General features: G+C 36.5%; 1 protein-coding gene across 2 annotated transcripts in view; it reads left to right on the forward strand.

Annotated features, from left to right (window-relative positions):
- Positions 1–26,777, forward strand: part of FAF1 (Fas associated factor 1) — a 499,974-nt gene that overhangs the window by 365,007 nt on the left and 108,190 nt on the right. For both annotated transcript variants that reach the window (XM_027537300.1, XM_027537301.1), the window contains exon 14: positions 23,151–23,287. In XM_027537300.1, the coding sequence (XP_027393101.1) occupies positions 23,151–23,287 (137 nt within the window). The remainder of the gene's footprint in view (positions 1–23,150; positions 23,288–26,777) is intronic.

Here is a 26,777-nt window from a genome sequence, read left to right on the forward strand (position 1 = left end):
ATTCACTGGCAGTAAGGAATCTCCTCCTTTCCTTTTATCCACAACTTGATGGAGAAGGAAACACTATTTCTAAACCATCTGTAGTGGCTAAGTTCAGCAGGCTACCTGCTGTTATTTTGTTCTATCCTCCATTTAATTCCTTAGTTCCTTTTATTTTACAATGACAAAAAATTGCAGTGTAGTTTCTTTTGAAAAGCAGTGTTTGAGGGTTTTTTTTATGACTGGCAATCAACAGCCATGTAATTGCTTTGTTATGTTTTACTAAAGAAGTCTGTTAAGTAGCACAACTTTGATACACTAGTAATAAGAGTTTGCAGGTTACAGAGACACCTGTGGTGACCAAAGCGACAGAAGCTGCTTATTAGAAAGAGCCAGTACAGCTGTGTCCTATTAACTCCTTATGACACTTTTTTGAAACACAAAATAAAGGCCTTGTTTAAGGCTTTAGAGCTCTTTCTCAAGGAGTTGCAAGACCAACTATGAGGTATGATAGGATATTTCAATTTACATTTATGTGGCATCTCATTATTAAGTTACTGTTATGAAAATAAAAAGAAATGATATTAAACAGTAAATAGAAACATCTAGGAATTTAATAAACATAAGAACAAGAAAAAAGGCAATGTGGAGAAAACATAATTTCTGGGATTTAAAATATTTGGCATCCTTACTCAAAGTCAAATTCTATCCATATTACAAATTAAATACTATTTTAAGGTATTACATTTATCTCTATAAAGTAATAAGTAAAATTATGTTGCTACTGTTTGTGTACGGCTGCTCATTTTTACAGTTAAGGCCTATGGTAAAATTCACATTCTACAAACACAAGATGAAAATTTGCTGAAATGGAATGTTCTTCCATTCCATACTTCCATACTTTTACTCCAAAAGAGTAAAAGTAGATTTCCTTTTGATATACAAAATTATAAGAGAATTACTTAGGCTGATGTTTTACCCTCCAAAAGAGTTTGGCTTTAGCCACAATTTTCTTACCATTTACCATAGATTCATCTAAATAAAAGTTTTAGTTTCCGTCTCTGTGATGGTTTGAGTTTCCATATCTGTGATGTCTATAAGCTGTTTAGTCTGGATGCTTCCTTAGTGGTTTTATGAGACTGTCCTCTGATATGATGGCTGGGGACATTGATGCCCAAGACAGGAAAGGACTTGCCAAACTATTTTATTTTTGCTTAAGAAATACAGGGATTAAACCTACAGAAACATCAGTCCTCCATAATTTACTGTGAATCTCTTCTGTTTTAAGTGAAGGATATTGAACTAAGTGAATGGTTAAGTTACAAGAATATGAATGTGAATTGATATTATAAGTTAGATATCCTGGTTTTGCTAACAATCCAGAATGCCTGATTTCATTAACAAACTAGAATAAATAAGAAACAGATTTCTATAGAATGTCACAGGTATACACCACTGAAGATATAGATGGTTTGGATTTCCCCCTTCCAAAATGATTCTGTTAACTTTCTAAGCTGAATACTTAAGTTAACCAATCTATATCTGTATAATGAATTAGAATAACTTCTAGATTGATCGTGGAACAGTCCAAATATTAACTAAAACATCAGACTTTAACAGTAGTGATTACTTGCCTCTTTTCTCCCTCACTAAATCATGATCTTCTGGAAGGACTTATTTTATTTGTCTCATTAAACAAAGCACTTTACAAAATTCTGGGGAAGAAACTCAATAAGAATTTGACAAATTGAATGTATTCATTTAATTCCACTTAAGAATGTTGCTTATAATTTCAGTATTGTATATCTAAATGGAAGTTTCTTTCTTAGAAAATTCTATATAGTGTTACTGGCTGCCAGGTATAGTTGCATTTCAGAGCCATTTTTTCTTAAAGCAGTAGGCAGAAAGCCCTTGTTAGTCTTGAAAGGTGCTAGAGGATATAATTTCCCAAATACCCAGTAAAACAATGATCCTGATAAAAACAGTAGGATATAACTGTAAAGAAAAAGCTAAAACCAAATAGATAATAGTAAACAAAGAGATCTTGTAATTCAATGGAAGTGGCTAAAATATCTTAAGAAAGGTATATATTGCTCCGTGTTTATTCATTTATTAAACATTTATTGCTTCCCTGGTGGCTCAGATGTTTTAAAGGATCTGCCAGCAGTGCAGGAGACCCAGGTTCAATCCTGAGTCAGAAAGATTCCCTGGAGAAGGAAATGGCTATACGCTACAGTCCAGGGGGTCACAAAGAGTCTAACAAGACTGAGTGATAACACTTTCACTTTTCAAACATTTACTGAATGTTTAATATGAACCAGGCTCAGTGCTATGCACTGGGGATGAAAAGTTGGAAAAGATACAGTGCTAATGCTTAAAACACTCGTAGTCTAGTAGGTAAGACTGACATAAGAGCTAATATGTAATATGAAATATATACAGGGTGCCTTGGGAGTATAGATGAAATCCATACTGAGTCACTCTACCTGAGTGAGCAAGGGAAGGACTTGAAAGAGATGGCACACAGAAGGTGATAATAGGTTTTCACTCTTTCTCTTCAGAGATTTTTTAATATTAGCAGCATTCTTACTTTACTGAGTTGCTATTCTTACAAAAGGATATTGGTACTTTAAACTTCATAATTAGCTATCTGAATTATGGAGGAGAGAAAAAATAGGAGTTGGCCAGCTAATGTAATCCAGTGTGGTCTGAACCAAATTGAACATTAAGGCCAACCAATCAGGATAGACAGATCTCAAGAAGTTGTTTTGTCAATAATTCATGCTGGTATTGGCATCTGCTTATAGGCAGACAGTGGAGCAGAGATCAGGAACCCTTTGGACTTGTAACATGTATAAAACCATGGTAGATTTAACTAATAAACATAAACAACAAAAATATTTTTAGCATAATATAGTGAGTGGATGGTCTATGAGAGAATAATTTCTTGAAATTCAGAACACATATCACTTCTAGGAAGCCTTGCGTCTACTCGCATTCTTCCCTTGCCTCAGTCTCGGTAAAAATGCACATTCTGTATACTGCCATAGTATCACTGTACTAACTTGTACTGATGGCATTCATTATATGGAATGTTTATTATCTATCTCCCTGTTAGGTTGTCAGCTTCCCAAGGGAGCTATGTCTGTAATGTCAATGCATTAAAGTACCTTTTAAAATATGTGTTTTATTGATAGATTAAACCAATAATCTCTAATAGGATTTTTGAAACATAATGAATAAGAGAGATGAGCTTGGATAGTGGAAATATCATCGCAGATGCTACCATATCCCTCTAATTGTATGATTTTCCCCAACAGCCGTTAACAGGAATAATAAAGCAAAAGCCTTCAAAAGTCTTCTCCTTGGAGAATGAACTAAAAATAGCTGGAAGGAATACCTCATCATCTGCTAACATTAGTACCCCAGGCTGTTGTGGCCTCAGCTCGAGTGCCCCTGGCACCTGCTGGCCATCTGGAAAGAGGATTGAATTCTAACCAAGATGAGTTTATCCATTGGTTCCAAAGTTTCTCCCCCAGACTCACCAAGTCTCTGTGATACCTCTAAAGCAATTGGTCTCTCAAATTGGGCCATTTGGGATGGTACTCTGAACCTTCTGCTTTGGTGGTGGCATTGATTAAATATGCCCATTGGATATGTAAGAATGGTGGACTTGCCTCATGGTACAGTATGTCAAGAGGCTAGACAAAGGTCCATCTGGGCACCATCATAATTAAATATACATAGAACTATATAAAAAGCTCTATTAGAGCTATTTGGGACTGGGTAGTGGGAATATTGACACGTGAGTGCCCTTGGTGTTGAACTACAGGTTCTTGACCAAAGTTGTTTCATCAGGGAAAGCCATGTAATACGTGTGGCACAATAAACCACCCATATTAACCAGTAATAAGTAAGTTAATGGATATCACTTGTTCTGAATAGGCCCATGTGGCTAATGTCTTGGTACATCCAGTATAGATATTGCTTTAGATTATCTCATTCTGGAAAATTTAAACATTGAATTTGACCAGGATAGTGCAAACTGGGTCATCAGCAATGTATGAGTGCTGAAGAACAAGCTGCTTATATGTAAGTTCCTGAGATGAAAATGTTTGTCACATCAGTGTACATGCCACGAAGTGTTAAATTAGGCATTGCACACTATTTCTAAGTGGCGTTCAGAATAGCTGCAGATAGAACCCTAGGAATTACTGACAGAGCCTGGGTTACACAGGTTACGTGTAACATATGTAGCATTACACAGTTAGTACCAGTGTTCACAGACAATCCTATTGCCTATCAATGTTAGCTTTTGAACTTAATGCCCTTGGGTGCAGTATAATAGGTCACTGTAGACTTACACTGCTGTGCTGACAGGTACTTGTTAGCCTTGATATTCAAGTAATAGTTTTCCACATTACTTAATCTTTGGCAAGAGTTAATTGGCTTAAATCTCTTATTATCAGTAGGTTGTCTGCCTGCTCTTTCCATCTCAGTAATTAGCCATATCACAGTGGCTTGCCCTTAATTCCAAACTACTTGCTGGTTCATGCCTGGCTGAAGCTAGCTGACCATGTTACTCTAACCCTATGCTTCCATTTAATCCAGCAAATATAGCCCAGGTGTGGTGTCTCCTTGGGGGACACAAGGAGTGTTAATTTCCAGCTGCTTCCCTACGAAAAGATATAGATTCTGCAAAGTAGCTGATAAAAACAGATGGACATGTTATGGTCAGAGTATTAAGACTTCCAGAGTGCCTTCATGCCAGATTTCCATATAATTTCCCCCAAACTCCTTTATTTCCTTTATGACACATTTTCCTTCCAAATCCTTATAAAGGAAATGTATTGCCATCCTAAACATCCCAGGTCAAGGCTTAATTAATGCTTTAAAATAAAGGTTCCAAAACACCAGGAGAGTTTGTCATTTTCTCCCTGGTTTGTTTTGTGAAGAGGGAGGAGAGAAGGTGAGGAGGAACCCCTCCTGTTCCATGATTACATCCTACCCACTCATTTTCTCCTTTTCTCCTCTGCTTTTGATTTTTAGTGGCGGTCTTAACAGAATGTCAAGATCAATTTGCAGCATGGTTTAACTCAAGGTTTGCATTCTGCCAGCAGCAATTGTCCCTGCAAACAATGCTGTGTGTTCTTGTAACTTCAGAAGCTTTTAGAAGGATCATGGCAGGGGCAGCATCTAATGACTTTATTAGTGTAGGGTTTCAAAATGGGCTCAGTAATTGTTCATATCTCTTCGTCAGCAAGTCATAATTACTGCTCAGCATTGTCCAAGGGTGCACTTGTAAATAGTTTCCTAATAGTACTGAAAGGAAGGAAAAGAGGGAGAGAATAAAAGGTGATGGTCTCTTTCAATAGAAAAGAAGCCAGTCTGTATATAGATGATGACTAAACTGTTTGCAATACATTTTTTACTCTTTTTAAAATAGACAATTATCCTTTTAAAAGTGTTCTTTGATATAACTTTAAATTCCCACTTTACAAGCTTTTTAAACTCTGATTTGGATACTTCCCACACTACTACCTAGTACTGTAGTCATAACTGTCTGGAGGTGCATGCATTGTATCTGAATCAAGCATTTGTGTAAAAACAATTTTACTTCCTTGACATTCATCTATTAACAATTAACACTATTCAAGAAATATGTGTTTAACTCAGATACAGTTGTCTGTTTTCACAGTCTGCATGAAGACTGTTACAAAAGAACAGTGCAGGGTGATACTGTTGACATGGCAGTCCAAAAGCTCACTTAAGTTTTTATCAAATCCCATTTTCCTCATGCACTAGACTTTTCTTATTACTCTGTTGGCATTTTCCTTGGTCTTTCTCCTGAACTCTGTGCTTTGAGTATTGTAGGGATCTTGATTTTGAGAGTCATAGAATTAAAAGAATTGTTGCATTCTCAAGATATATAAAGTTTGAGCTTCATACCAAGCCTTCACCCCTTTGTGCTGTACTGCCAAATCCATACCTCTTGTGTGACTCCCATGTATAGTTTTGTGCAAATATTCACTTCCAATGGCTAGTTATCTTTGTATTTTAGGAAATTCAGACTACCAGAGATACTCGATTCAATTTATATATATAGATTACTAAACATGAGTTATCTAATGAAACAAATTCAAAAACGATGACATTCCCCAAATAAAATATTTTTAAAGTAATTTACCCCCTCATATCATTTGCTTTTCTTCTTTCCTGAAATTGATAAGATCTCAAGAGATTTTTCTTAATTGCTTCATCAGTATTGATAATTTCTATATTAGTGGTTGTTTCTGAAGAATTTTTGCTAATCATGTCATCTATGCCATTTGTAGCATATTTTTCTCTTTCATAAATGCTGATAGTAAAATGCTGAGAGAAACTATAAAAGAAACATATTAGGTCAGTCATGTAAAACCACCTATGGAAACTGATTCCTTTGATACTTTTCCAATATTTGCCTTTCAGTCTACATAGATGGTCAAAAGCGGTTTTGGTGCCCAATAATCTTAGTAATTGAATCTGCCAAACATGCCACCAAAAATTGAAAGAGGAAATAACTATTTGTCTGGAGTTGAGGGATCAGGTGAACTCCTGTTTCATAGATTTTTAGGTAGTTTTTTAGGGAATAGGTTTGGTATCCTTTACTTCAGCATACGTTTGTATCTTTGTACTTGGTTGGTTGCATTATCATAATAGAGAAAAGTATCAATTTTATATACTTACAAATACAGAGTTAACTATAGGGGTTTTTAAACAGCCATCTGTTAATTTATCTGTTGTTGACTGATTCAGCCTGTAGCCACAACAATTTTTAAAATCCTCCTAATAAGTTGTCACCTTTCATGTATCTTTCCTTTCCTCAGTATGTGATCAGCACCAAGAAAGTCCTCTTTAACATACTTCTCGACAGATCTCAACTAAGGAAAGAATGAGGCAAGTTTATATGAACAGTAAAGAGACTATGACTTTGATGTCTCAATCTGAGAAATTATGTTTCCCAGTCCCAGTATCAAATAAGGTATTGGAGGTTTTGAACTGTTCTCAGATAAGTTACTTAATTAACAACCACAGCAACAAAAATTTATTATTTGGATATTATGAAAGCTATATAACTCTTATTTATTAGTTCTTAAAGCAAAACCTATTCACATTTAAATATGTTAGCTGTTATTCTTAAAAGACTGATTTTCAATACATCTGTTTCCTCACTGTTTATGCAGACAGTCATACGTAAATCATAAAATGTAGGTAAATTAAGAATAAGACTCAGTTAGTCTGGGATTATGAAGAATATGGGTTATTAGGCAGGTGGTATAATATTTGTAGCTTTTTTTTTCTTCTGTGAAAATGTGGGGGACCTGACCCTATTTGAACTTTTTACCTCTAAAATTCTATGACCTTCTGATGATGTGAACACACAGTTTTCAATAGAAAAATGAGAGGTAAGCAAGATTTCACTTTAAAAATGAATGTTAATAAAGTTTGTAAGTAGATTGTAGCGTATTGCCCTTACCAACTTGTGATCCAATCAGAGTGACCTTAGGGGGTCTAGCCGGAGAAGGCAATGGCAACCCACTCCAGTACTCTTGCCTAGAGAATCCCATGCACGGAGAAGCCTGGTAGGCTGTGGTCCATGGGGTCGATAAGAGTCGGACACAACTGAGCGACTTCACTTTCACTTTTCACTTTCATGCATTGGAGAAGGAAATGGCAACCCACTCCAGTGTTCTTGCCTGGAGAATCCCAGGGACAGAGGAGCCTGTTGGGCTGACGTCTGTGGGGTTGCACATGACTGATGTGACTTAGCAGCAGCAGCAGCAGCTAAGGAAACCACGGCCATTTTCCACCTCTTTTACCAATAAAGGCATCTTCCTTATTCTTAGAACTGTCATTCAAATACTGACAGAGAGTCAGTAGCTAAGATCAAGATTATCAATACTGCTTTAAAACACACGCACACACACAGCAATTGCAATCATTAATTAAGCCCCAACTGTGTGTCAGATGCTGTATGTGTTGTTCAGTCACTGTGGTCATGTCTGACTCTTTGCGACCCCATGGACCATCTCCCGAAGCTTGCTCAAATTCATGTCCATCGAGTTGGTGATGCCATCCAACCATCTCATCCTGTGTTGTCCCCTTCTCCTCCTGCCTTCAATCTTTCCCCCATCAGGGTTTTTTCTAATGAGTCAGCTCTTCGCATCAGGTGGCCAAAGGATTGGCACTTCGGCTTCAGCATCAGTCCTTCCAATGAATACTTAAGATTGATTTCCTTTAGGATTGACTGGTTTGATCTCTTTGCAGTCCAAGGGACTCTCAAGAGTCTTCTCTAACACCACTCATTTAAGCTCATTTAATCCTCACTCTATATATACATTACCCCACTTAACCATAGTTCTGTAAGGTCAATGGTAAAGTCCAATTTCACACGTTAGGAAGCTATTTTGACTCAGATTCAGTAACTTACTCAAGGTCACATAAATGGTTGTACCAGATATAAATCCTCTAGATCTACCTGCACTTTTCTGCTACATACTTCTTGTCCCTTGACCTTGTCAGGCTGGATTATTATCAACAAACTGTACAAAAACTGTGCATAGACCTGTGGGAGGTATAAGAGAAGTGTAAGACAGGGATCTTTTGCTTAGGGAACAAATAAACACCAAATTCACCAAATCTTAAAGAGTTGGGGGTTAGAAACATTCTTAGTTAACATCCAGTTTGCAACTGTGCAGGCATTTTCCCCTATGTTATGTCTAACTGATATTACTACAGTCTCTACATAAAGAATCTGCCTGTAATGTGGGAGACCCGGGTTTGATTCCTGGGTTGGGAAGATTCCCTGGCAGAGGAAATGGCAACCCTCTCCACTATTCTTGCCTGGAGAATTCCATGGACAGAGGAGCCTGCTGCTGCTGCTGCTAAGTCGCTTCAGTCGTGCCCGACTCTGCTCGACCCCATAGACAGCAGCCTACCAGGCTCCCCTGTCCCTGGGATTCTCCAGGCAAGAACACTGGAGTGGATTGCCATTTCCTTCTCCAATGCATGAAGGTGAAAAGTGAAAGTGAAGTCGCTCAGTCGTGTCTGACTCTTAGCGACCCCATGGACTGCAGCCTTCCAGGCTCCTCCACCCATGGGATTTTCCAGGCAAGAGTACTGGAGTGGGGTGCCATTGCCTTGGTGGGCCCCAAATAAGTTAGCAAAGAATCAGACACGACTGAGTTACTAACATTTTCACTTTCACTTTGCTACATGAATCCTGCTGGTGGCTCAGAGGTTAAAGCGTCTGCCTGCAGTGCAGGAGACCTGGGTTCAATCCCTGGGTTGGGAAGATCCCCTGGAGAGGGAAATGGCAACCCACTCCAGTATTCTTGCCTGGAGAATCCCATGGACGGAGGAGCCGGGTGGGCTACAGTCCATGGGGTCGCAAAGAGTCGGACTCGACTGAGCGACTTCACTTTTCACTTTCACATGAATCCTGCTAGGGATGGAGAGATGAAAGCTTCAAAAGATTTTGAGTGGCAGAAGTTTTTTCAATAGTACTTCTTCCCAATGCAATCCCTATCAAGCTACCAACAGTATTCTTCACAGAGCTAGAACAAATAATTTCACAATTTGTATGGAAATACAAAAAACCTCGAATAGCCAAAGCGATCTTGAGAAAGAAGAATGGAACTGGAGGAATCAACCTACCTGACTTCAGGCTCTACCACAAAACCACAGTTATCAAGACAGTGTGGTACTGGCACAAAGACAGAAATATAGATCAATGGAACAAAATAGAAAGCCCAGAGATAAATCCACGCACATATGGACACCTTATCTTTGACAAAGGAGGCAAGAATATACAATGGATTAAAGACAATCTCTTTAACAAGTGGTGCTGGGAAATCTGGTCAACCACTTGTAAAAGAATGAAACTAGACCACTTTCTAACACCATACACAAAAATAAACTCAAAATGGATTAAAGATCTAAACGTAAGACCAGAAACTATAAAACTCCTAGAGGAGAACATAGGCAAAACACTCTCTGACATACATCACAGCAGGATCCTCTATGACCCACCTCCCAGAATATTGGAAATAAAAGCAAAGATAAACAAATGGAACCTAATTAGCCTTAAAAGCTTCTGCACATCAAAGGAAACTATTAGCAAGGTGAAAAGACAGCCTTCAGAATGGGAGAAAATAATAGCAAATGAAGCAACTGACACACAACTAATCTCAAAAATATACAAGCAACTCCTACAGCTCAACTCCAGAAAAATAAATGACCCAATCAAAAAATGGGCCAAAGAACTAAATAGACATTTCTCCAAAGAAGACATACAGATGGCTAACAAACACATGAAAAGATGCTCAACATCACTCATTATCAGAGAAATGCAAATCAAAACCACTATGAGGTACCATTTCACACCAGTCAGAATGGCTGCAATCCAAAAGTCTACAAATAATAAATGCTGGAGAGGGTGTGGAGAAAAGGGAACCCTCTTACACTGTTGGTGGGAATGCAAACTAGTACAGCCACTATGGAGAACAGTGTGGAGATTCCTTAAAAAACTGGAAATAGAACTGCCTTATGATCCAGCAATCCCACTGCTAGGCATACACACTGAGGAAACCAGAAGGGAAAGAGACACGTGTACCCCAATGTTCATTGCAGCACTGTTTATAATAGCCAGGACATGGAAGCAACCTAGATGTCCATCAGCAGATGAATGGATAAGAAAGCGGTGGTACATATACACAGTGGAGTATTACTCGGCCATTAAAAAGAATACATTTGAATCAGTTCTAATGAGGTGGATGAAACTGGAGCTTATTATACAGAGTGAAGTAAACCAGAAGGAAAAACATCAATACAGTATACTAACGCATATATATGGAATTTAGAAAGATGGTAACAACAGCCCGGTGTATGAGACAGCAAAAGAGACACTGATGTATAGAACAGTCTTATGGACTCTGTGGGAGAGGGAGAGGGTGGGAAGATTTGGGAGAATGACATTGAAACAAGTAAAATATCATGTAAGAAACAAGTTGCCAGTCCAGGTTCGATGCACGATACTGGATGCTTGGGGCTAGTGCACTGGGATGACCCAGAGGGAGGGTATGGGGAGGGAGGAGGGAGGAGGGTTCAGGATGGGGAACACATGTATACCTGTGGCGGATTCATTTTGATATTTGGCAAAACTAATACAATTATGTAAAGTTTAAAAATAAAATAAAAAAAAAAAATAGTACTTCTTCCCAACTTGCTCTCTTTGGGTTCTAGTTTTGGCCTTGGAATTACCTGAAATAAGACTAGCTTCTTTTCTGCATTGTAGTCTTTTATTTGTTTAATCCTAACTGTCTTGTTTACCTTTCCAACCAAGTATATTTATTTCTTCCGTTGTTCCTCATATGATAGGGTATCTAGACCTAGCCCATTCTAAAGGGACCCAGAATCGAGCATAATACTTCAGTGGAAATTTGTTTGATGCCGTGCTCAGTTGTAGTCTATAACTTTATTATTGGCTTTTATTGAACTGAAGAAGTCAACTAAAATCCCCTAGCAGTTTTCCAGGTATTGGGTGGTCCAGAAGGGACTGGGTCTGAGTTGTTATTGATATTAAACCAGATTTCTACCATTCTCTACTAATGCAATTGATTGGCAAGATCTTTTGAAGCTTGTGTTCTATTAACTCTCCGAAATTTTATCACTTGTAAATAATACCTGAACTTCTTCTTGTCAGCATTCCTGTTATCATTCTTGATAATTCTCTCAATTCCTAGACTTGTCCAACTAGAAAAAAATTTTTTCTTCTCTTTGTTTACCATACTTAGATCTGGTCATCAATAGAAACTGTATCACCTTATATATTTTTATTTCAAACATCTGGCTCTGATGAACACGTCCTGTTTCACTTACCTCCTCAAGTGTCACCAGTGCTCAATTTGTTTCGTTTTGTTTTTATCTCATCATGCCCTTCAATCTATTGACCCCCACCACCTGACCTCATCTACCCTTTCCTGTGTCCAGTCTTCATTTCCTTCCGTGTCCTATTTAAATTTCAAGGTTCGTCATTATCACTTCTTTGTAATACTTGAAACTCCTTCATCTCTGTCTTCCTCCATTGCATTCAGTTTGTTGACCCAAACTATTCACCTTCTCTATGCCCATGCCTTGCAGTTGAACACTGCTGGAGACAATCATACTGACTGATTTTTTAAAAAATAAGCACAAGCAAGGTTTTGTACATAAGCATTGAATTCAGTTCTGAATTCAGTTCTGGCAGCTAAAGGAGAAAGAGGAAATGTGCTAGGCATATCCTCACTCTTTCATCTATCCATCCAATGTATATTTATGTGCCAGGTACTTAGAGTTTATGATTTACCATTTAAATTTTTCATTGTCTGATAAAAGGTAGTCTAATCATTTGTGTCAAAATTTCCTGACAAAGAATTCAAAGAATTTTGTTGCATGATTTTCAATTTGAGAAACATTAGGAAATATAATAATAAAATATAATAAACAATTATTTTCTACTATCGTAGAAAGATGAATCACTTTAAATAGATATTTCTTATATCAATCCCCTGTAAAAACAGAGGGCTTTGTGTTAAATCTTTTTTCAGACATGGTAATTCTTTAGGTGAATACGGCCCTGAAATACTCCTTTTCATGATCTAACTCATAACAGGCATAGAGCTTAGAAAAAGCCTTGTAGTAAACCTGACCGTTCAACTTTCTGTCAAACATCAGCTGTCTCAAATGAGCCTTTGTCGAGTGCTGCGTTGTAATCAGTTCTTGCTTGAAAGCTTTGATGAGTGACTGAAGTGCTAATACTTTATGCTGTTGGTCATTTATCTTTTAAAAACTTTTCTCCTGTGCATGAGGCTTCTCCTGATGCTCTCCTACATTTTTTTAATTCGTTAGAACAATAGTTCTTTTCCAATACATAAGGAAATTGTATATAAATATCAAGGTCTCAAGAGAAGCCAACCAACTCTGAAAAATTTTTATATAATAATGCTGAGTGAATCTTACATAATAATAAAATCACAAAGTCTCCAAATTTTGCAGGAAAAAAAAACGTAGACTATAACGTGGAAAAAAATATGTATATCTTCATTTTCCACCTTAGAGTAGGGCATAATCTTACTTTATGATGATTCCATAGAAGTTACAGAGCACTGTAACTTTTAATACAGTGCTTGGCACTGTATTATATGTATGACTTCTTATTTAAGTGATATGAATCTAAGATTTGCTGTTATAACTTACTTTAGGAACCATTTTGCCATATCCTTAATTTGGGGGGAAGGGAAGAGAAAGGAAAAGCCCATTTTGACTCTAAAACATATAATAGGGAGGGAAAAGAGGTAATATTGATTAATCCACAGACCAACTCCCGGAGTAGATAATATTGCCTTCACTTTATATGTGAGAAAACAAAGGCTCAGAGAGATTAGGGCTTCCCTGATAGCTCAGTTGGTAAAGAATCCACCTGCAGTGCAGGAGACCCGGGTTCGATCCCTGGGTTGGGAAGATCCCCTGGAGAAGGGAAAGGCTACCCACTCCAGTATTCTTGCCTAGAGAATTCCATGGACTGTATAGTCCATGGGTCGTGAAGAGTCAGACATGACTGAGTGGCTTTCACTCACTCACTCAGAAAAATTAAGATATCCAAAGAAACAATTAGTAAGCAACAAAATCAGGTTTATTTTACTCCAAAGTCTTTGTCTCACAATATTATGTTGATTACAATAATTCCTATTAATACTTTCTCTAATATGTTAAAATTTGGATACTTTATACCTCTTCTAAGTAACATTTTCAATTATTAGATGGTGACAGGATGAAATTATGTAAAAACTACAGTATTCTAAAAATCAGGTGGGAAGCTTAGAGTCATGAACTTGTGGATGAATGCCTGCTATTTTGAGGGATGAAATGACCTATCAAGGTAGAAGCATACTGAAAGAGGCCTTGGAGACGATGGTAATTCATACCAACTGTCTTAAACTGATTTCAGGGTACTTCGCTGGTAGTCCAGTGACTAGGACTCTGCCAGGGAGCCCAAGTTTGATCCCTGGTCAGGGAGCTAGATCCCACATGCCACAACTAAGACCTGGCACAGCCAAATAAATAAATAAAAATAAACTGATTTCAATTAAAGTAGTTGGAAGAGACAAAGGAAGATTGTATGATCATCAGTGTTACAGTGGAGATACAGGTTATTGAAGCATGAACTAGCCCATTCTTGTAACAAATATTGATACATACTGTTTGGCAGTAGGTGCTAGGAATACAGATGTGATTAAAAGATGATTCTCCTACCAGCTGTCCAGGAGCACTATCTTGGAACAGAAAGTTCTCCATGATTTCTAAGCTCCCATTCCTTTCTCTGACTTTCTTCCAGCCCTTAATCTGAACCACTCTATCTAGCCCCCAGTTTTATATCAGATTATGTTTCCTGTTTGGCAGTGTTGATTTATCAAACCTGAAATATTCTTATTATCTTAAGGACACAGACCATGTCTTACCTTGCATATTTAGTAGACCCTGATAAGTACTGATCAATTGGTAAAAGGCAGAACACAGAAAAAATATTATCTGCCATTTAACATAAATTTGTTCTCTTGTATAGTCCCTGGAAAATGAATCTTCTCTTTACATTGCTAGAGAAGAAATGTCTGCATTTGATAAGCGATTGGGTTAAATGTTCTCTATTCCCTCACCCAACTTAAAATGGGGTACTTAAATGTTTTTGAGTAATATTCTTACTCATGGTGAGAAGATAGCCAGTTACCTGATTATTGTCCCTCCAAAAAATTAGTATAAATTGGTCCCTGTAGATTAGTTACAGCCCTGTCATTAAACTGTCAGTGTTTCAAAGCATTTCCATTTGAATAATTTATGGATGACAGCAAGGAGATACTTGTGTGTTTTTTTTAAACTCTGACTACTAATCTTTTTTTTTTTTTTCTTTTACTTTACAATATTGTATTAGTTTTGCCATACATCAACATGAATCCGCCATGGGTGTACACATGTTCCCACTGCTGAACCCCCCTCCCACCTCCCTCCCCATACCATCCCTCTGGGTCATCCCAGTGCACCAGCCCCAAGTCTATTGAGACGATTTAGCAGTTTACTGTTACTGGTTAGTCTTAAACCAAAGACAGGTGAAAGCTGCTTTTCAGATTAAATTTTCACCAAGTTTCATCTTGTGGTTTCTTAAATTCACCTTTAGTTTGGCTGTGTTCTTTAACACGCACGCATTCAGTATTTGCATTTGTACAGAGAGACATTATACTATTCTTTTAGCAAACAATTTGACAGTATTTATCACCAGTCATTAAATGACTCTATACTTTTTTACCCTGTAATTCCACTTCACAGACTTTTCCCTTAAAAATACTTTAAGAATTTTCCCAGTATTATTTATACTGATAAAAAAAAAAACTAAAAAGAAAAATCTAGCTGTAGGTGAATAGTTATGAATATGGTGACGTTACGTCTACTCAATGGAATGTTATTCAGCCATCTAACTTGCTGGTTCATTACTTTTGTATAGGTGGCAAAAGGACTGTATCCAACTAAACACTGATTACCACAAAAAGAAAAAGATGTACTTGTGCAAAAGACTGATAAGAAATAGACAAATGTGATTAACATTGTGGTAAATTTGGGTATTGTGTGCAATTTTGCTTTGTTTTTATAAGAGAGTTACTGTCTTAGGTTCAAATTCTTTATTGACTGGGTAATACCTTCATATTAATCAAAACTCAAAGTTGTAGAAGGGTACATAATGAAAAGTCTCCTCCTTATCCTTGTTTCTAAGTTATCTTTTCCAGGAGTAATGTGTTAAGTTTCCTATTTATCCATCCAGAGATTATTTTATACATAAATAAGCTAATATATCATCATTTTCCCACTTTACACAAATGGTAAACAGTATTTAACACCTTCCTTTTCCCACTAACATCATATCTTAAAAGAAACTTCATATCAGTTCATAAAGAATCCTTTCTATTTTATGACTACATAGTATTCCTTTTAATTCCGTAATATCTATAATTTATTTAACCAGATCCTATTGGTTGTCATTTGGGTCATGTCCAATATTTTTCTATTACAAGCTTACAGTAAATAACTATGCACATATATTTCCATCTGGAAAATATATCTATAGAATAAATTCCCAGTTTTAGGAGTACTGGGTTAAGAGTTAGTATATTTAATTTTAATAGACACTGGCAAATTTCCCACAAGAGAGTGGGTACCAATTTCACTCCTACTAACAGCAAGCAGTAGTGCCTGTTTCCCTATAACCTGGCCAGTGCAAGGTATTACCAAATTTTATTTTGTGTTTGCTAATCTGACAGATTAAAAAATGGTTTTAGTATAGTTTTAATTAGGAGCTAACTCATCATGGTATCCGGTCCCATCACTTCATGGCAAACAGATGGGGAAACAGTGGCTGACTTTATTTTTTGGGGCTTCAAAATCACTGCAGATGGTGATTGCAGTCATGAAATTAAGATGCTTACTCCTTGGAAGGAAAGTTACGACCAACCTAGACAGCATATTAAAAAGCAGAGACATTAGTTTGCCAACAAAGGTCTGTCTAGTCAAGGCTATGGTTTTTCCAGTGGTCATGTATGGATGTGAAAGTTGGACTGTGAAGAAAGCTGAGCACCAAAGAATGGATGCTTTTGAACTGTGTTGTTGGAGAAGACTCTTGAGAATCCCTTGGACTGCAAGGAGATCCAACCAGTCCATCCTAAAGGAAATCAGTCCTGGGTGTTCATTGGTAGTACTGATGTTGAAGTTGAAACTCCAATACTTTGGCCACCTGATGCAAAGAGCTAACTTATTTGAAAAGACCCTGATGTTGGGAAAGATTGAGGGCAGGAGGAGAAGGGGACAATAGAAGGTGAGATGGTTAGATGGCATCACCAACTCAATGGACATGAGTTTGGGTAGACTCTTGGGAGTTGGTGATGGACAGGGAGGCCTGGCACGCTGCGGTTCATGGGGTTGCAAAGAGTCGGACACAACTGAGCTACTGAAATGAACTGAAGTCATTAGGAATTATTTTTAGTATCTTTTCACATGTTTATGAGCCATTACTGTTTCTGTTTCTGGAAGCAGACAGATATTCTTTGTTGGTTTTTTCCCAGTTATTAAGGGTTCTTTATACATTAGGGAAGTTAGCCCTTTTTCTGTGGTTTCAAATTCAGAACTTTTTTCCAGTTCATAATTTATTTTTTGGCCTAGCTATGGTTTTCTTCCAACCATGTGAAAACTCAAAATTATCAGTTTTTTATTTTATGCTTCACTCTGCTTCAGCTATACTCACCTTTCAAATATGCTAGATGCTTTCCAGATTTAAGGTCTTTGTGTTTGCTATTTTCTCTGCCTGGAATTCTCTTCCCAGAAGTATGTGTTCCACTTCATCCTTTACCTCTTTTGAATCTTTGATTAAGTATCAACTTTTAAGTTGACTTCTCTATGTAATATTGCAACACCTCTTCCCTGCCTTGTTTTTCCTCCATCACCTGGAGCTCACAGATTTTAGTTTTGTCTCACATCATATTACACCTCACCTATACAGATGAAGGAAGTGGGAATTATCTTCAGTGTCATCACCTCAGGAGAGTAGACACTAGGTCCAGTGAATATGCCATTGCCCAAAACATTTAGGGGACACTTCTTTAAGAGATGCCTTCAGAGAAAGCTTAAAGGCTCTCAAAGAAAGAAGTCCTGCCTCCTAAAAGCAGAGTTTCTCAAAGTGTGCCCACAAAACACTTGAATCAGAAACACCTTGGAGGGAGACAGTTGGGAGCTTTTTAAAAAGACAGTTTCCTGGGCCTTACCACAGATCTGTTAAATCAGAATCTCTCAGCCATGGGACTGAGGAATTTGCCTTTTGAATAAATTTCACAGGTGATTCCTAGGCCTTTAAAGCTTGAAAACCACTGCCTTTATAGTCAGTGTCTCTCAGCTTGTTTACCTAACTTATTTTGACCCAAAGACTTAGAACTATTTCAAAACCTCAAAGCCACCCTTAGAGGACAAAGGCACATATGCCAGTGGTGCTGAAGATCATATCCAGAACTGAGCTGCACAATGGATAGGCATGCAGGCTTGGAGAAATGATTTCGTGGTAGGAGACAGTAGTCTTTAGCTGTTTTTGGTATGCTTGACAATGCTAGCAACATTGTTAGGTCTCACTTTACATGTTATAGGCCCTTGGCTTTAACTTCCCTATTAAGGGCAAAAAAGGAAGAAGGGAGAATTCTGTGTTGGTTAGACAGTAGATGATCTCTAAGGTCCTTTCTATGTATTTTGTGTTCTGGTTTTTCTACTGAGCTGTACACATGTTTTTTAACAAATCCTGAACGCATGAATGAATATGTATAACTAATGAGGCTTACTACTATAGCAAAAACCAGGTTTGGCTTGCTTTAAAAGAAGAGCCTCCTTAAATCAAAGTGATTTCAAAAGATGTAATATAAAAAACAAACAAACCAAAAAAAAACCACTCAGCAACCCATACTGGGAAAGTCCTATATTACTATTGAATGTGAATTTCTTCTACTCGATAACCTTTCGTTTTGGAAATATGATTCACACATTATCAGAAAGACATTTAATGTGTTTAATAGTTCAAGGGTAAGCAGCCAGAAATTTTGATGCTGATTCTTCTTGGTTTCAAATTAGTTAACATTGTGTGTGTGCGTGCGTGCATGTGCTTGCACAGGCGCATGCACACGAGCATGCGTGAACACTGTCAGTCAAGTATGACTCTGCGACTCCATGGACTGTAGCCCGCCAGGCTCCTCTGTCCATAAAATTTTCAAGGCAACTGGAGCGGGTGGCCATTTCTTACTCCAGATTATTTAATTTCATATTCCCTTTTAAGTGTGTAAAGTTTTATGGTACTACACAACTATAGCATTTATAATTGTACTTCCTTATTTCCCAAATATCAATACCTGCCCTTTTGTGCTCTGAATGAGAGTAATACCAGTGATTGTATTTGCTTCGTCAACAATTCTTTGATGCTGTGTCTTAATACACAAAAAAATCTTTTAGTGTTGGCCCATAGGTATGTTATCATTTTAATCATGGAAAAAATGATAAAAATTTTAAATATAATTATGCATTTAATAATGATCAAATAGCCACCAATTTTAACTGTCTACCATGTTCTACGCACAGTTCTGAGTGCTTTCTGTATAAGAATGTTAAGTGTTTTAAAGTTGTGTTATTTCCACTTTATATACAAGGCTTCTTTAAACTTATAGATGTCACATTGAAATGTAATAATCAGGAAGCCTCACACACAGTTTTTAACAGGTTTTTTTTGTTTTGTTTTGTTTTTTTAGCAAATATGCCTCTTTACATTACCTGATATACAGTAGGTAGACAGTAGATGTAGAATTTCATCACCCTGTCCCTAAATTGCTGTGTTTCTTTTAGTATATACTTTTTGTTGAAATACGATTTGAAGTTGATTACTTATGTAATTATGGGTGTGATTGAAAGAAACTAAACTATATCATGTTTTGAATTAAAATGAGATTACTTTTTCTCATATCTGATTTATTAGTAATCCTGGTTTCCATTAACAGGATAGAAAAGATCTCTGCTTCAGAGGCTGAAAATTTTACTAATGATTAATATATGCTAGCCATCAGATGTTCTATTTATTTTTCTCCTCAAACTTTAGATTAAAACCACTTCCTCTTATCTTTCCAGTTTTAGACTTCTAATAGCAAGAATTGGTGAATATAGCTTCTAATTATATTTTCTTGGGCATCCCCAGTGGCTCAGATGGTAAAGAATCTGCCTGCAATTCAGGAGACCTGGGTTCAGTCCCCAGGTGGGGAAGATCCCCTGGAGAAGGAAATGGCAACCCACTCCAGTATTCTTGCCTGGACAGAGGAGCCTGGTGGGCTACAGTCTATGGGGTCACAAAGAGTCAGACACAACTGAGCAACTAACACTTTAATTTTCTTTACCAAGGCCAGAGTTTGAGGCTTCCCACTCCCTATCCCCACCACCTCCACCACTACCTACCAACCCATGCCCCAGGGAACAGTGAGTTGCTTTATTAATTCTGACTTGTTATTAACCATTTTACTTCATTCATTTTCTCAGCCTGTCCTTCTTTTCCTCTTTCCCTCATTTTACCCCCTTAATAAGAGCATTCTTTGTCTTTTCAAGTTTGTTACTTTAGCCTTTGGCTTTGGGGGGTTGATTTTGCAGTTTGTTATTCCCATTCCTCAAGTCAGTCTATGATGCATAGGTTGTTTGATTTATTAAAATATTTTACAATCAAAAAACAAAATCATTTCTTCTTGCCACAGAATGGTTACCATTGCTTCCCCCTTTGGTGTTTGAGATTGCAGCAATTCAATTGCTGTGGAAATCATTTATCTCTTCTTGGCAGCTGACTCTGATGAGCACCATTGGTAGTTAGACAAGTTTGCTGCCGCCTCTAGATGCACTGGCACACTTTTGTATTTTCAGAGGAAGAAAATACCACAATTATGAGAGAACTGCATTTATTCTCTTAAAACCACTGGTTTTTCCCATGTCTGATTTTGCTGTAAGGTTTTGAACTAGATTTCTGCTGCCAGTACTGTGATGTGAATGGTAACTTTGTGTTGTGAATGATCTTGAGAAGAAGAAGCAGGGCCTCCCACCCATAAGAAAGATTTGATATTTGCATTGTGAAGTTCTTGTAAATTGTAAAGGAAGGAACTGGCAAGTAGGAATTTTTTCATTGGGGGCTGTCCATTGGCACTATGGGCTCTTGATGATTGCAATTTGAAAATTTCAAATCTTAGGAAGATCTTAGGAGCTAAGATCTGAATTCTTAATTAAGATCTGCTTAATTCAGATCTTAGGAAGATTAATCAGATTAATTAAAGTTTTAACAAATTTTCTCTGATTACAACAAATTGCTAGTTAAGGCCATTGGAAAGCATCAACTGGCTGTGTGATCCCTTAATATTTCTCACCTGCTGAGAAATGATTGGAATGATTTGCTAATACCTGGTAGAAAACTGATCACCTTGTTGTTTTGTAGTAATTGAATGGTTTAATGGTTAATGTGACCTTGAAGTCGGTACCTCCCTTGAATGTTTTATATAGTTTTGAAATTTATGTTGTAAATTTAAACCCAATTAAATACCTATATTTTCATAATTATTTTCCCATCTAGCTCATTTTCACAAAAAGAGGATTTGGGATATACACAATTTCCAGGCAAAATTGTCTTGAAATCGAATTCCTAAAACTACTAAGCTAACCTGCCTGCCTGCCTCCCTTTTCTTCCTTCCTTCCTGGCTTCTTTTCTTCCTTCACTTTTTGCAGGTCTCCTCTTTAGCTAGTATTTAATATCACTCATGAGGCTAATGCTGTGATGGGCATCTACTGTGTGATATCCGCTTAATCCATTGGTGTGAAAGCAACAAGGACTTATTTTCTCCCTTTTGTAGGAAACAGCATTCCAACTGTTTTTTGACATCTTTAATTTCAGAGGTTGTCAATGATCAGATGAGGGTCAAGATTGACTTTGAAATATTTTAGTAGTAAGCAGAAAGGAAAATGAGATCTAACTTTCTAGTCTCCTGATCTACACATCTTCACTGATGAATTAAAGCTGTATGTGTGCGAATTTTGGTATAGAGGCTTAGGCTGCATCAGCACCTTTTATCTCATAATAGTTGTGAAATGTGAAGATCTGAATTTTCATGGGGGCACTGATATTTCATGGTCAACAGTGGGTTTTTTAAGGCCTTGTCATTTCAGATTGCCATGAGATCTGGTTATTGCTGCTCTAAACGTGTGTATGAACCTAACTCCCAATGAACTTACTGCAGTGGTGCTAACTTGTCTTGACACTCTTGCCCACAGTTCTCGTGGCCCTGTGTGTGGTCACAGCATAGGTTTTTGTGGAGGATTCAGCCTAAATTTCTGGGATAAATTTCTATACACAAGAAATATATTGGTTTTAAAAATTAAGTGGTTTGATTCTGTTTTGAATTTGGATATCAAATGAATCTGAGCACATGACATTTTAATGCCGTTTGTCTTTTCAAATAGATTTACTTTCTAATGCATGTGACGACAGGACTTTGCTCATCAGCTGGAACATACATTTCAGAGGAGTTGTTACCTAAAATATTATCATAAGGCATGAGAAAATACACGATTTAAGTTGCCTTTCATGAACATAATTAAGAATTAATAAGCCAGTACCAGTGGCTAGTCCCCAGAATTTCCACTGTTTTGCCTTTTGTGACCTGTGTTATTAAAAGTCCATTATTTTTACAGACTTTATTAAATTGGATCTTATTAAAGCATTCTATATTTGCATTTGGTCTTTCATAATTCATTATTATTATGACATTTACTTTTTACCATCAGATCTGAAAACATATCATAAGCTACCCTTTTCTCTTGAAAGAAATGCTAATTTCAAACAGTCCTCTAATAGAAGAGAAAAGCTTTATCAGTTTTTTCATTTATTCCAGATCGTGTTAAGAATACTAATGCTAGACTTCAGTATGCTAATATCTCTGAGCTTTTTTTGGTCAAAAGCTTAGAATTATTATTTTTATCCCATACTAAGTATGAAACTAGAAGACCTGCTACTACTGGAGAAAACACAATTCTAAAGTACAATTCTTTATTCTAAGGACCTGCAAAAATGTTGCTGGATCCTGTTTAGACTAGGATGCAGCTCGTCAATTTAACTTTTACCACCCAGTATTTGTCCTCTTGAAGAAATTCTTTCCTCATAAAGTTCTTTTTGTTTGTTTTTTCTGATGGTTTAGAATAACACAGCTTGTAATATTTAAAACTAAGAATCCTATGCTGTCAGTCCTACTCAGCACTTAGGTGTACTGCCTGATTTTCTGTCTTCTGATAATCATTTCTGATGTTGATGTCTGATAATCATTTCTATTCCATTTATGATGTAGTTGAAAACTTAATATAGTAAGATTTTACATATTGATATCAAGCAGACTAATTTAATATAACTGAATTTTTTCAGTTGTAATAATTATAATAAGATTGAATTTTTTCTTTGGGTAGTAGTAAATTTCTTAAATTCTGAAATGAAGCTAACTTTGGATTTTGTCTCATTTTAGATTTCTGACAATGTGCAATAGACACTTTGGCAGTGTTGTTGCCCAAACCATTCGGACTCAAAAAACAGATCAGTTTCCACTTTTTCTGATTATTATGGGAAAGCGATCATCTAATGAAGTGTTAAATGTGATACAAGGTAAAGTACATTCAAAAGAGGAGTAGAGTGTCTCCTTATTTATGTGATAACCTTATAATATTTAGTATCATAGCTGAAAGTTATTCTCTGTATTGGTGAATATCTTTGCATTTTGAAATATAGAACATCCTGAAGAAGAATATCTTCAAAAAGTACAGGTGCTATGAAATATGAAATATGCTACATAAAAATCCAATAGAAACACCTTAATAAAACTGCACAGCCCTTGGGATATAGGTTAATCATGTTAACTATTCAAAATTGCTAAGTTTTCTAAAGTAGAAATTAAGTCATTATCAGTCATCAAAGATGATGTCATATGTGTGTGTGTGTGTCTGTGTATACATATGTATATTTCTTGCTGTGATTTTGATTGGTTGAAGGAAATCCTTATGTTTAGTTATCTGGAAAAACTTGTGACTGAGTATTGTGAATTGAATAGTTCACAGTGGCAGTTGTTTTTCCTTATTTGTGTGAATCTTTGTCTAGAATGCAACCTTGAGGTGCGAAGCCATAGGATGCCTGTCAATTTAATCACAGTGCACATTCTTTACCAAAAAAATGAGTGTTTTTTTTTATGTTACTAACATACCCTAAAGATTAGAATAAAAAATTACCTTATTCGTGGCAAAGCTTAAATTGAAAATAGTTTATTTTTTCTATGCCACAGGGAAAACAATGTTTCAAGTGCTCCAAGGTGTCTGAAATACTTAATTTCTGCCCCTATTTAAGCTAAAAGTTTGATAGTGGATAATGCAATGAGGAAGGGGTGTAACTTCTAGTGCCTTTCAAACTCAAATAAAGCAAAACCTCCAGTATTTTGTTTTCTCTATAACTAGAGCTTTCACTTTCGTAAACAGTGTTAAAGAAGACCTGCTGGGGGACACATTATATAGATTAAATAGATAATGTTTCATTTCAGTTTTCCTGTCAGGGGCAATGTTACAATAGCCAGTGGTTCTCAAAGATGGCCCATGGACCCTAAAGGTCCCCTAGACCCTTTAAGGGCATCTACAAGGTCAAAAATGTTTTCATAATAGTAATAGACTTTTTTTTTTTTGCGTTTTTTACTGTGTTGACATTTGCACTGATGGCACAAAATCAGTTCTGTTTAAAATTGCTGGCACAAATCAGGGCCATGACCCAGAACTGTACTGATATTTTCCACCTCCATGTATGTACATTTAAAAAAAATCATTTTATTAAATATTAAACCTTTTTATAGTTTATGTGACACAGTTGGGAAGACATTTCTCTAAAATGAACAAAATGCCAGCCTGTTACTGCAAGCTTTAGAACAAATAACATTTGTTGCCAGTGATAGAAATTTGGTTTTTTGAGCAAAAAGTTAGAATTTCCTCCACCATTTAAGACTGACAGCTTAAATACTTTCCTTGTGACACAAGTGGTGGTACTAATAAATGTAATTTTTTTTTTATATCATAAAATTAGCTGTGTCAGCATTCAAAAGAAATGGATTACTCAGTGAACCAATATTTTCCAGATGACCAGTGTGTAATGTTATAAACTCATGTATGAGTAACAGACCTATTCAAAGGGCAAAATAGACCAGTGGATTTTAATGTAACACAGTACAGTAAGTTCACTGATACAGTTTCCGGTTCCTCACATACCTAATCTTAAAAAAAATCCCACCTGTCAGTTTGGGAGTATTAAATAAAAAATATGTAATTACCTATTAAAATACTTGTCCCTTTTCCAACTACGTATCTCTGTGAGGCCACAATTGCTTCATAAATTTCAACCAAGATGACACATTATAACTAGTTTAATGTAGATATAAATATGAGAATCTAATTGTGTTCTATTAAGTATAACATTAGAGAAATTTGCAAAAATGTTAAAATAATGACATTCTTCTCAGTAAATTTTTCTTTTTGGAACATATAGTCATTTTTCATAAAACATGATGTTTATATTAGCAAATTATGGGTTTATTATTGTTACTTTTAAATGGATGGATAACTATTTTAGATATTTCAGTTTTCATTTCCAACACAGTGGATGTTGGTAACCATATCCACATAAACAAAAATTCTTCAGGGATCTCAACAGTTTTTAAGTATATAAAGAAATTCTTTTGCAATAAACTATAACAAATAAATTGTCCCTGAAATGCATTAACTGATACTTTTCTGCATCTTGGATCATTAAGGGCTTAGGTATAAAGTACCTTCAAGTACAGTTTGGCAATGAATCTGTAAATCAGGGTCAAAGCATAGTTGATAAGCAGTAGCTTTAAGCCTAAAAATTAATGGCCATGATGTAGTCACCTATTCAGGGGCCAACAGAGGACAAGATGGTTGGATGACATTGACTCAATGGATGAATTTGAGCAAGCTCAGGGAGATGGTGAAGGACAGGAAAGCCTGACATGCTGCAGTCCACAGGGTCGCATAGAGTCGGGCATAACTGAACAACAACAACAATAAAATTATAATATTTCCCCAATGATGATTCTAGTACCTTTACAAAGTATTCATGCCCCATGCTCTCTTAGTCACTATAGTTTACAAATAAGAAATGGAAACCCAAAGATTTGCCCAGTATGGAAATCTACATTGAAGTTACTCTTATTAAACTTTTACTGTTTATTGTATCTGTCACACACAGTGATGCTGTGTGTCCTTGGTACCAGGCACTTTATATTATCTCTAATTCTTCTAAGAACCCTACAGAGGTAGTGTTATCTTCATTTTGCAGATAAGAAAATTGATTGTTTCAGAGCTATAGTCACGCCCTCTTTTCATATTCACTTGTTTACTAAGTGAGTATTTATTAAGCCCTTGTCATGTGCTAGGCAGTTTCTAGGTACTAGATCATGTAAGAAGTAGAACTAGGGTTAGAACTCTGACTCTAAAACCAATTCTACTTCTTGGTAGGTTTTAGAATAATATCTACTTCCAAGATAATATTTGTTCTTTAGCTGATTTATGGAGAGAGTGTGACCAGATTAGAGTATTTCTTTGACTAGAGACCAAAACTTCCCCCTAACCCCATGTTGCCAGTGATCATAAGGAAAACTGGGAAAGGACCATTGAAGGATCATGTTAGGCAGATGGTACTCTGGAAGAATACAAGCAAGGATGCTTGTTATGTGTTGTCTCATTGGTGGCCATTCCATTAAGGGACTAGAAGACACCTTTTGAGGCCTTGGAGAAAGACAGGCTTTTTTGCCTGTTGGTTTGAAAGAAGAGAAAAATTGCTATATCTTTATGGATCTTCATGACTTTCTCTCTTGTAGATGTATCCAAAGCAAATAGCAAGACTCAATGCATGCAAAAAATGGCATATATGTGCTATATGTTTGTTATGGACTGGGAATAAAATAGCATTCAAAAGAATCAAACATTTTAAATATCCTGTCCATAAAGATTATATAGCATAGTTATTTGAAGGGAAATATTTGCAGCTAAAAGGGAAAAATACCATTTAGGGGAAAAAATTTTTGTTCCCAGAAATTGAATTA

This window comes from Bos indicus x Bos taurus, chromosome 3, assembly GCF_003369695.1.
Source record: "Bos indicus x Bos taurus breed Angus x Brahman F1 hybrid chromosome 3, Bos_hybrid_MaternalHap_v2.0, whole genome shotgun sequence".
Taxonomy (NCBI): Eukaryota; Metazoa; Chordata; class Mammalia; order Artiodactyla; family Bovidae; genus Bos; species Bos indicus x Bos taurus.